The 13,042-nt window shown below is 41.0% G+C and overlaps 1 protein-coding gene across 1 annotated transcript in view; it reads left to right on the top strand.

Moving 5' to 3' along the window:
* The window catches only part of vipr1b (vasoactive intestinal peptide receptor 1b), a 69,502-nt gene that overhangs the window by 42,568 nt on the left and 13,892 nt on the right, over positions 1–13,042 (top strand). Inside the window, exon 4 of the mRNA XM_019871855.1 lies at positions 8,632–8,732. Within this exon, the coding sequence (XP_019727414.1) occupies positions 8,632–8,732 (101 nt within the window). The remainder of the gene's footprint in view (positions 1–8,631; positions 8,733–13,042) is intronic.

Below are 13,042 nucleotides of genomic sequence, written 5' to 3'. Positions count from 1 at the left end.
GTGGCTCTCTTAGTCAAAAAGGTTCCCGACCCCTGTCCTAGACTGAGGTTGCCGGAGCAATCAAGGGCCTTAAGAACAACAAGGTACCGGGACTCGATGAGATAGCTGCCGAATTGTTGAAGCATGGCCAAGACGCTGTTGTGGAGAGCCTTACCTACCTGTTCAATCTGATTTGGCTGAAGAGGTTCCTGCCGACTGGAGACGTGGGGTCATTGTCACGCTGCCTAAGAAGGGAAACCTCGCAGACTGCAATAACTGGCGGGGCATTACACTGCTGTCAATCCCCGGCAAAGTATTCTGCAGTGTTCTACTCCATCGCCTGAAAGACAAAGTGGATAAAATCTTGAGGGAAGAGCAAGCCGGCTTCAGGAAGGGAATGTCTTGCTCCAAACAGATCTTTACTCTTCGAAACATCGAGCAGTGCCAAGAACTTTAGATACCACTCAAGATCAACTACATCGATTTCAAGAAAGCCTTCGACAGCGTCCACCGGGAATCACTGTGGCAGATCGTCCAGCTATATGGTGTACCCCTCAAGTACATCAACATCTTCAGGTTATTGTACCACAACTCAACTTGTCGTGTCAAAACCAACAGTGGCGCAACTGATGATTTTGACATTGTCACTGGTGTAAGACAGGGTTGCATTCTGTCACATCTGCTCTTCATTATCGCACTTGACTTTGTGATGAGGAAGTCCATCAGACTAGACCGGCAGACTAGCTGACCTGGAATTTGCAGACGATTTGGCTCTGTTAAGTCACTCAGCCCGCACTCCGGCAGTTGACCCGCAATCTGCATGAGCACGGAGTTAAGGTCGGTTTATGAATAAGCCAGGAAAAGACCAAGGCCATGGCAATCGGACAGCACCAACACCTTAACCACTCACTCTACACCAACATGACATAGAGTATATTGACAGCTTCACATATCTTGGGAGTAACATCTCAAATACAGGTGATGTGGAGAAAGACGTCAAGAGTAGACTTGGTAAAGCTGTGGGAGTGTTCCAACACCTCCGCAACATCTGGTCATCGAAAGCCATTACTACGGCTACCAAGCTACGCCTCTATATGTCAGTGGTCATCTCAACAGCGATTTACGCCTGTGAGACATGGATGAAGACAGCCATCATTGCCAACAAGTTAGATGTCTTTCATCGGCGTTGCCTGAAATCCATCCTGAGGATCTCATGGAGCGACCACATCATCGAGGAGGTGATGAGGAAGGCAGGGGTAGCTGCACTGTCATACATCGTCTCTGAAAGGAGAAGGAGAATGATTGGCCACGTACTCCAACTGCCAAGAGAGAGACCGGCAAGTGTGGCCATGGACTGGATACCAGAGGGTGGAAAGAGGAAGAGAGGGAGGCCAAAGAAGACGTGGAGACAGACTGCCAAATTGTGGCATTAAGCTCTTCCTCCACAGCTCTCAGTCTTTCTGTTTTTAGTTTTTACAGCGGTCAAGCTATTTCCTTAGCCGCTTCGGGTCCTAACATCTCATTTACAATGGATTTGCAGGCGGGAAGTGTTTGTCATGTTTCGGTTTGTGACCAACAGGTGCCACTGTGGGGCTTTTTCCTGCAGCTGCACACCTGTTGGTCGTTAGGTAATTAGTGGCTTTTAAAGGACTCCCAGCCCGAGCAATCATTGTCGGGTCATTGTGGCTGTTTGTATGCTACTGTCATGTTTGTTTCAGTCGTGTTTCGGTTACTGTTATGTTTTAGCTTTAGTCATGGTTTTGTTTGACACTTTGGATTAGTTTTGTTGTTAGGACTTTGTTTGCCACATGTTCAGCGACGTGGTTGCTTTCAAGGCGCTCTCATTTACTTTTGCGGTTTTTCTCATCCATGTTGCTTGTTTCTCCGTGTATTCACGCAGGCGAACAAATAACTCCATATTTTTGTTTCGAAGTGAAGGGTGTTTTGTTTGGAGATCGAGTTTAAGCTAACTTGGGACCACAGTGCTGTTGGAGAGCTTTTCACCACATACCAAGCACAATGGAATTGGTGCCATTGCACCTCAGGTAAAAGTACATCCAAATAAACGATAGCTTTCATGGTTAGTTTTACTGTTTGGTGCCTACTGCCATCTTTGTATACTGATTATTGCTTTATTGTTGAATATATGTTAGTTGCTCCATGTACAGCACTTTGTATGCAGCAATGGCTGTTTCAAAGTGCTCTATAAATACAGTTGAGTTGAGTATTGCCTCGCGCCAGAAACATCGCTTGTCTCAAAGTACAAGGCAATAAGATAGCTGCTGCTGCTGCTACCTACAGGTATGGAAGAGTACTACATGATTACTATGACAGGCAATAGACCGCACGGGCATTCATACATATTGGATAATTTCCCACGACACACCCGACAATAGCTCGCGGCACAGGGTTTGAAAAACACTGCATTATGGCAGAGTCTGCCGGTCAGGCAGCATCTCAGCCCCGGACAGAGAGAGACTGGACCGACAGGTCAGGAGTGCCAGCTCTGTCCTGGGAAGCTCGCTGGACACTCTGGAGGAGGTGGGCAACAGGAGGATGCTAGCTAAGCTAAAAGCTATAATGGACAGACCCTCCCACCCCCTCCAAGCCACCCTGACAGCACTGGGCAGCTCCTTCAGCCAGAGACTGATACACCCTTGCTGCAAAAAGGAGAGGTACCGTCACTCGTTCCTGCCAACTGCTATCAGGCTATTGATAGCAGTTGGCAGAAAACCTGAAAACCTGCACTCATCCCCACTCACCAATTTTGAATATGCTTATATTTATATTTTATAATATATATTTACTCATGGTCCAGTGGTTCGCATGTCAACTTCACAGTGCAGAGGTACGCGTTCAATTCTAGCTCCGGCCTCCCTGTGTTGAGTTTGCATGTTCTCCCTGGGCCTGCGTGGGCTTTCTCCAGGCACTCCGGTATCCTCCCACATTCCAAAAAAAAAAAAAATGCATGGAAGGCTGATTCAACACTCTAAATTGTCCCTCGGTGTGGGTGTGAGCTTGGATGGTTGTTCGTCTCTGTGTGCCCTGCGATTGGCTGGCAACCGGTTCAGGGTGTCCCCCGCCTACTGCCCGAAGACGGCTCGGATAGGCTCCAACACCCCCACAACCCTTGTGAGGATTAAGCGGATCAGAAAATGGATGGATGGATATTCATGCTCCCTTTTACAATTTTTGCTGCTGTAAATTGGGAATTTCTCCTTTGTGAGACAAATAAAGGTTTTTCTTGTCTTCTTATCTTATCTTATGTTTCATAGCTCTCTCATTCTCATGCTTATTTCTCTTGTGGAAGTCGTTTTTGTCGTGTTTGTCTCACTAATTTGGTTACATGTAAATTGGACTTCATTGTCTTTTTTTGTGACAAGTGGTTTTGCCGTATTTATTCTCCTTGCCGTTTGCAATCGCTTTTTCTTCTTTTTATTTTACTCTGCCTTTTTGTTACCAGTGGCTTTTGTTGTACTTTGTCACCATTGCATTTTTCAATAATAAATATTGTGTTATTTCTTTATGCTCGTCTATGTTTGTGGGATTCTATTCTTTCCAGGTAAAACCGGAACCTGACAAAAGGTCAGCTTCGTATGGTATGCTTCGTTTGATCTTTCCTAACTATCAGCTGGGTACTATTGTACAAGTTTAATGCAAGTAAATTGCAAGTAGACTATCTGACAACAGAGTGCATAATTTTATGCTCTTTATTTTATTTTGTGTGCTCTTTGACGAAAGCTACCAAACAATGAAAACAAACGCTTTACACTATACCTCTGAATGGAACACACATTCCCCAATCCCAATACAGTGAAAAAGCCTTGCCATTTACTTTCAATCTCAGGCTAAGGCTAAAGTAAATATTGTATGACATTTCACCATGAAATATTAACGTAACTTCCTGGTGGCATTCTTCTCTCAGGAGATGAGCTGATATGAGAACTACAAAATATCTGACATCTAGTGATCATCGGTAGCAATACAATTCAAACTGAATGTGGTCGAGTAGACCTGGGCAAAGTACAGACTGAGGGCCACATCAAGTCCACTCACAGTATCTGACCGGCCTAAAGAGTGACCATGAAGTCAAAGCAAACCATAAAATGTGTGCTTTTATTGTAAAAGTTTTCTTTTTATTTTATGGGGACATGTGCAGACGCTAGTGCCGGTCAGGTAGCAAGCAAGAGGTGTGATTTGTGTCTGCAGTGTTGCCAACTTAGCGACATCTTTGCTATATTTAGCTTTTATTACCCCTCCAGCAACTATTTTCCCACAAAAGAGACGAGCAAAAACAAATAATAGCTGTCTGAATTTTAGCACAGTGGAGGGAAGAGGGCCAGGAAAATTTTGCCTGATAATTCTGTCAGCACATGTCCAATTTCTAAATCATATACATTACCTCTTCGACTTACGAACGTCTCTTCATAGGAAATGTTCATGTTACGAAACGCCTCAACAAGAAAATGTTGGGCCCTGAGATTGGCTGGCAACCGGTTCAGGGTGTCCCCTGCTTACTGCCCTAAGACAGCTGGGATTGGCTCCAGCACTATTATGTTTTGCGTGGTGGTAGAGTCGTTGGACCCCAAAAAGCAGGAGGCAGGGAGGAGCAGGGTGGATTAACCAAGATGTATTTTACAAAAATGCAAACAGGAGAAAACCACAGGAAACAAACAAAAAAACCTGTGACAAAAACAAAACATGACACGTGCACAGAGACACACACAACAGCAACAATGACCCGACACCGACTCGTCGGGCAGGGAGTCCTTTTAACAAAACACCAACTAATGACACAATGATCAACAGGTGTGTCACTGCAGGAAGAGCCCTACAGTGCCACCTGTTGGTTACAAACAGAACCACGCTAACAATCACCCCCCACCACCCTTGTGACGATAGGAGGATCGGAAAATGAATGGAATGGATAAACATTTATGTCTGAATTTCGGGGGGGCTTGGAAAGGATTAGGGGAACTTACATGGAAAACGTGTCTGTAATTTTCTAGTTATGAAATTTCTTCCAGAACCAATTAATTTCGTAAATAGAGGCACCACTGTATTTGTAATGGGTGTAGTAGAAGTCATCGCTGTATCACGATACATCACTGTCAATAATATAAAACTTCCCACTTATCTACAGTCGATATTCTGGAGTCCTAACGAAGAATGGCTAATGTGAGTTGGCAGTGTGTGCACAAAATTAATGTTAGCACTCCTTAAGTGTCAAGACAATTTAATGACCACTTATGATTTTGTTTAAAAATGTGTATTTTGTAACTTTAACATTCCACACCATATCTACACACAGCAGTTTCTTCAAGTGAGACAATACTCTTTTTCTAAATAAATAATAATATAGACAAAGTTCAGGTTAGTATGCTGGCTTGGGCCTAAACAGGTGTTCCAGTTTCTCATGTGTTGTGAAATGAATTGCTCTGCCCTGTGGTAAAGAAGCATTTTAGTAATGAGGGACCACTCCGAGTGTAGGCCCGCCACCAGTTACCTATGCCTGATTTAAGCCTGATTAAGGGTTGCTTCATCTCTATCACATTGTTAACTGGTTAACACTTTCTAAACTGTGTTTTTAACTCAATCTAGAGTGGACACATGTAGATACTTTGGGCCCTATTACTTACCCAGCGTAAGGCTAGCGCGAATCGCTGTCTAACTGTGTGCTCGGGTGGAGTTTCCTTTCTTTTGGGATTCTGCCCGATTTAGCACAGGTATAATTGGGCATAAGGGGCCTTTGCATCTTTCTGCACCTTTGTGGGATGGAACGCAGCTGACGGCCGGCCAATCAAAGTTGCTTCCCTCATTTCTATTCAAATCTGGGCAGCTGAAGCGGCAACATGATTGACGTTGTGGAAGCAGAAATTGACTCGTTGGGGTCAGCGCATGACAATGGCACGCGCCAAAGCGTTCTGAAAGCTCTCCCCTTGCGGATGATGTTGTTGGCTGCTCATGTGACATTGACCAATTGCAGACCACCTTGCGACCATGACCATATGTCCATGTGTGCCGCCCAACCTTCTTTTTGCATTTTCTCTTTAGATTTGTGTTCCCTTGATTTAAAAAAAAAAAAAAAAACTCCTTTAAATGAAATAAAATGTTAAAAAGTGTATTCAATAAATAAAAAAGGAACTGCTAGATTAAATCTGTCAATGTAATTGCTCTGTCAGATCAAATCTATAAATATTTATTCAAATTATTTATTCAACAACCACATTCTGTCTTTGATTAACTTGTTTATTCATTCCAAAACATTTCATGAAATTACTAATGAAAATTGCCAAGAAAAGCATTTTGAAATCAACAAAATGTGAAAGGTAAACAAAACAAATCTGTCAAAAGTCCTCATCCATTGCATGTTTTTATGATTCTTCCCTTCAAGCGCCACCACAAGTAAATTTACCTGTCTTCAGCTTTAATTTAGGAGGTTTCACCAAAAAAAAGACAATTACGTTTTTCATTGACTGCTTGTTTAGGTAACACTTATCTGGCAGTATTTTAACTCTGCACTTGGGTGGTGGTGCAGCATTTATGTGGCCTGGTCTGCTTAAATTTAAGGCACCCTTCCAACTTCTCTCCTCACGGATGAATAAACCATGTATTCCCCACATGAATAATTCAAATGACAAACTCCTCACCTATAATTACGTTATACAAATAAGAAGAACTGAGACTACATAATGTGTTCAACTTTTATTAGTAAGCAGGCTGAGAGTGACCACTCAAACCTCCATTGGTTTGATTTATTAAACCCTATTATACTCAACATAAAGATGCCTTCTTGAATACGTTGACGCCATTGATCTGTGTTGGATGCGACAAAGTGAATCAAACTGTGAATATGCTTCCTGCTTGGAGATGTATCATCAAGCAAAAACTCACTGGATTGACACGAAATTATTGCTTTTGATAGTATGATACTATCCGAGCTCAGTTTTACGATATTATTTGCTGAATTCATGTCTAATATTAAAGCCACATACAATATGGCAGATGGGCTGACATATCACTCCGACCTGGTTCAACAATTATCTGCGACAAAATTGAAAAAAAAGTTTAATATTAGAGGTGTCAAATGATCGCGTTAATTGCGATTAATTAATTACATCGCCTTCAGCGCATTTTTTATCGCATTAATCTAGATTTTAATCTCTGACTTTGTTTCTGTCGGTGGGTTTTTCTAATAGCCCTTTGTATGCGTTGGCTTCCTGTGTTCGAGTTGTTGAGGGCGGGGAAACAACTGTCAGCCACAGCCTGAAGCAGACATTGATTTGCTGCCATTATGTTGGGGCTTGTTTAGCCGAAGCTGATAGGCTCCCATTGGAGTTGGGCGGGCTCAGTAAGCAGCAGTAAGGAATGGAGGGTGAAAATGGAGCAGCATTTGAGAGTTCTCGGCACAATGAATGGAAATTTTACATTCCAAAAGCGCCCTGACGACACAATTGATAAAGGTAGAGTGTTGTGCCTAATTTGCAAGAAGGAGTTTGCTTACTACCGAAGCAGCTCAAATTTAGCACCCAGTCACGAGTGCAGCCACAGCTGACGTAAGCACCGAAAGCATGAGCATATAGCGAGCGAGCCATACATAGCAAAGCTCTTCGGCAAACTAAACTCGAGAACACCCCACGTATGAGGCATAGTTGATGTGTCCTCTGTAGACTACTAGAAGTGATTGATGTTTATTTCAACACTTGTAGTTTGTCATGATGAACAGTGTTATTTTTGAAGTGCTAACTTTCAGCACTGTGATTTAAGAGTCTGTTTTATTTATTGATTATTATCTGAAGCAAGTTCAGTGTTGCGTACTTGTATTGCTCAGAAAATTATTCTGACTCTTTTTGATATGTTAACCTAAGCACTTTCTAAGGACTTGATGTTCTATTATATTTTTATTTTGTAATTCTTTGGAGAATTACAAAAACAAACAAAACAGTGATATTCCCCTTCGTGGTCGAAACTAAAGGTTTCAGGTAGGACTTTGACTAGTCTCAAATTCAGCAGAAAGTAAATGGCTAGGACTGTATCTGTCCAAGTCTGCTGAAAAACAATTAAATACTTTATAATGCCACTTTTTCTTTTATCTTTTGATTTGCCTCAATAATGTAACAAATTTAAAATGAAAATAGGGGTCTTCTCAGTAATTTTTGATAAAATTAAAATATAGATGATTTAGATAAATTAAATACAGACCCTAATTAATTAATCACACTTTTTTTTAATTCGCCTGACAGCACTAGTTTATATTCATTTTATATTTCCAAAGAGTTTATGGCTCCTATGGAATCTTGTATTAAATCAGTCAGTGTTTTTCAAACCCTGTGTCGCGGCACACTGCTGTTAGAACCCTGCCACTGAGTGTACACTTTCTATATATATACTGTTTTAAAACTATTTTAAATTATATCCACAGTTGTTTTAATTTAGTTCTTAAACCCCGTTTCTTTTGTTTGTGAAAAATGTAAAACCAGATTCATTCATAACACTTAAAAAGTTAGGTATCAGCTGAAATGATGACTAAATCACTGATCTGAAGTCCAACACAAAAGAAAAACTAATATGAACCATCTCATTATGTCGTTTTTTTTTTTTTTGTATTGTTTTTTTTTTTTTTTTTTTTAATTCATCCCTCTCCGTATTTAGGAAATCTCTCCAAAACGTGTACACCAGATGGCTGGACAGAGATGCACCCCGTGGACATTGCCCTGAACTGTGGCTACAATCTCAACAGTACCAGTGATGATGTAAGTAAAATACTCAAAGCGTAATAATTTGTTGGAGTTGGTTGGTGATTGTGGGGGTCCTTACCTGCCTGTGGTGACAGAAAACACAAAATCCTGCCGTCTGTTTCTTTTCTCTCTTTGAGCTGGCAAATAAATATTCCATTCATTTACTCGTTAGCACGTTATAAAAAGTGTGTTTCGATGGAATGTACTCCCCCCTAATACACCTTCCTTTCGAGAAGAAATCGTTGCATACTCTCATCACCAATTAAGTTGAAGAAAAGAAAATAAAAAGGTCATTTTAACTTGACCATCGCATGCGGACCACAGACAGTCAGCTAAGCATTTAATTTGATTCAAATGGTCTGTCAAGTATGACAACCTATGTGGGATAGTAGTCAGCAGTAGTATTTCTAGGTGTTGGAGGTCCATCCATGTGTATCACCACATCAGCTCAGAAAAGACTTCAGAAAACCAGCGACATAAATACAGTTGGGCACTATTCTGAAGTGCAACTTAAAACTCTACCATGCAAAGCAAAAGCCATATTATATCAACAACACTCATAAATGTTGCCGGCTACTCTGGGTCAGAGCTCGTCTATGATGAGCTGAACGCAAAGTACTTTGTGGTCTGACGAGTCCACATTTTGAATTGTTTTGGGAAATTGTGGGCATCGTGTCCTTGAGGCCAAAAAAGGAAAAGAACCATTCGGACTGTTTTGGATGCAAAGTTTACACGCAGCAACGTCTTTTTCATGGATTCCCCTGCTTATTTCAACAATAAAATGCCAAACCACATTCTGCACGATTTACAACAGTGTGACTTCAGAGTAAAAGACTGTGGGTACTTTACTGGCTTGCCTGCAGTCCAGACCTGTCTCCCATTGAAAATAGGTGGCGCAATATGAAGCGTAAAATACAACAACGGAAACCTCGGACTGTTGAAGAGCTGAAGCTGTTTATCGAGCAAGAATGGGAAAGAATTCCACCTGCAAAGCTTAAGCAATGAGTGTCCTCGGTTCCCAAAGGTTTATTCAGTGTTGTGAACACGCACTGGTAAACATGAACCTGTGCCAGCATTATTGGAATGTGTTTCAGCCATAAAAATTAAAAGTTAATGATTATTTGCTCAAAATAATCAAGTTTATCAGTTTGAACCTGTACAATATAAATTGAACATGATTTGCAAATTACAGGATTCTGTTTTTATTTCTGTTTAACACAACATCCCAAATCCATTGGAATTGGCTTTGTATGACAATTTGGAGAGAAATCTTTTTATGCAATCAAACAAGAGGATTAAAAATACATTATTTAAAAAAAATGATTTGCATACAAAAATAATGAATTTGAAATAAAACAAAAAAAGATTTGCAAACAAGTAAGACCAATATTTAAAAAAAAAACACCTAAGTTTGTTCACAAATTAAAACTTTGTTCTCATGAAACTACACGTTTTGTTAGCATATTCAGACGTTTTGATTGCTAGTTTTGAAATTTTGATTGCAGCTTCTAAGTTTTGATAGCGAATCAAGTTTTGTGGGCGGGTCTGAACAACATGAGAAGCCTTTTCTTTGGTCCGTTTGGAATGTTGGTGTGACAACTCGCCCTTGGCCCCTCACTGGAATTGGTGGGAAGACCAGGAAAAGAACCCCGGTCAACACTGCAGTAATTGGTATGTTTTCTTTCAAAATTTTATGTGTTAGTTATAGCTTAAAAGCAACATTCGTCTGTTGTTTATCTGGTGCTTTTGTGTAACTATTATTGTTGGCAGAATCAGACATTAACAAGCATTATTTAGACATGCTAGCTTGGATTAGTCACTCATCTTGTCTTTGGTACCATCCAATCGGTAACACGGACCAGACGACGTAACAGTATGACTGGTTAGTGATGTTATTCCATACTGCTGGTACAAAAAGGGTGGTCCTCAAAAAACATGGTCTGGTCAGACGCTGAAACACTTTCACCACTGACAGGATTGAATATAGGTACATACTCGAGAGGAGAAGTCCCCAAGCGCCGGGCCGCGGACCGGTGCCGGTCCGTGGGTCATTTGGCACTGGGCTGCACGAAAGAATAAATAACGTATATTACTTCCGTTATATTCATATCGGGTCTGAAATATATTTTATTTTGAAAAGATTACCGGATTCTCTGTTATATCTACAGTGTATCACTCTTGACGCAGGTGAAGGTAGCGCTTCTCGGTCATGTGATAGGGTACCGCTACAATGAAACCCGGGAGCTATCAAAATGAGGAAAAAAATAACGTCTTTGGAAAGCCAGCCAGGAGACAGAATACTTTCAACCACGGCTTTCAAGAAAAAAAACTACATTTAATAGACAGTATCAGGAGTCCTACTTAAAATACTGATTTATCTCAACGGGAGATTGCCACGCACTTAGCCCACTCTGCATAATATGCGGCGATGGTGAGTCGTATTTTTCATGCACTTTGTATTTTACTTTGAAGGCCCATATAAGCGTTACCATCGCGACCAGAGTCTTGCGGGCAGATAGGATGTTTCTCATGTCATGATTCGTCTTTATTACTATGTTTTGAAAATACCTCAGTTTTCATGCAGGTCATATCATATTATTTTGTTGTATTTATCCAGCCTTATAAGCCGGTCCCTGAAAATATTCTCTGACATTAAACCGGTCAGTGGGGCAAAAAAGGTTACGGACCTCTTCCTGCCCTTAGAGATAAAATAAACAACCCCACAAAGATGAGTGCTGTCTTTTTAGAATATTTTTGCACATAAGTCAGCAAGATTTGAAAGGTGCACGGTTCAGCTGGAGGCATTTTGTATTTTGCAGAGGGACCAGCTAATTGGTATCCACATTATCCTCCAATATTTATTTATTTATTTATTTACTTGAATACTCAGTGATTGGTGCTCAGGTACCAAGCACTGAAGTAGACCACGACATTCAAAAATGTCTCGCGAACAAAGGGCTGAGTGAGCAATATTTATTCACAACACACTGCAAGAAATGTTGATTTCAAGAACATCATTGCTAACTGCTTTGCAACAAGTTCATGTTTTTTGCCGCTCACGTCACACTGGACACTGTTTTCTGAGAGCCACCCAGAAAGGGCACGAAATAAAGGCCTCACTGAGATCCAGTATGTTTTAACTCATGAATAAAAGTTTGCATTCTCTTCACAGCAGGATGGAAAGCTATCCGGGCAAACCACAGGCTCAGGTCGGTTGTCGCTTTGCTTCATTCAAACCTTGTACATTGGCTCACATGGTGGGGAAAATGTGTGAAATAAACCAGCACCTGCTCTACTTTATTACGCTGCAGTATTACACAGCTGGTGCACGACAGGAAAAGTTTGATGAGGAGAAATCAGCGTGGTCAATTGCTATTAAATCTTGAATGTAAAAATAATACATTTTAAAAAAGGATTGTTTTTTTCACTTCTTGTTTTTAAAATTAACGCAAATAAAATCACAATGTGGTTTTTTTTTTACATTATCCTACTTCTTAATAGAATAATTAAATGAAAGTTTGGGGGTGGGTAGACATACTGTACTGCTAGAGTGTTTTAGAAATATTAGGATGCATATAACTTACCGTACTTTCCGGATTAGCCACAAAATGCCTAATGAGGAAGAAAAAAACCCATATATAAGTCACCCTGGCATACAAATCGCATTTTGGGGGAAATTTATTTAATAAAATCCAAAACACAGAGCAGACATGTCATCTTGAAAGGCAAAAAAATAAAATGAATAAAAATAGAGAAGAAGATGCCGAATAAGTGTGATATGCTAACGTTACATGACGCACAAACAAAAAACTGAGAACTTGCCTGGTATGTTCATGTAACATATTAAGCATTATTCAGATAACTATCGCATAAAGAACATGCTAACAAGTGTTCCCAAACCTTTCGTGTCACTCCAAATCACTAAATCCAACGAAATCTTCATCCTCGGTGCCACTTTTAGAAGTCAAGGATGGCGCCCGAGTAGGCAGCCGTCGGCAAGTGCTCTCATGAGCCTTGCTTTTTTTGTTGTTTTTCTGTTTGTTTTGTCACTTTGTGTTTGTTGTTACGTCGTGTGGACCTGATGTGGACTGTTTTCAGCATTTTTTGGCCACAACATTCATCAAGGAGGAGACTCGGTGCTTGGTGGTTGCGCCTTCTCGGCAGCATGGGTATGCCAGCAGTGTTTTTGATTGGGAGGAATGTCGGCGCCATTTGACTGTCGTTGCTGGACAGCTCCGGGGCGCTTGTGTCTTGCGCCTGTAATGGGCAGCATTTTCACAGCCCCACTTTGTTCAGCGGAGAGATCGGTGCTGTTGAACGGTCTG

This window comes from Hippocampus comes, unplaced genomic scaffold (assembly GCF_001891065.2).
Source record: "Hippocampus comes isolate QL1 unplaced genomic scaffold, H_comes_QL1_v1.1 scaffold412, whole genome shotgun sequence".
Lineage (NCBI taxonomy): Eukaryota > Metazoa > Chordata > Actinopteri > Syngnathiformes > Syngnathidae > Hippocampus > Hippocampus comes.
Note: the sequence above shows the minus strand (reverse complement) of the source record. Positions and strands in the feature narration are given on the sequence as shown.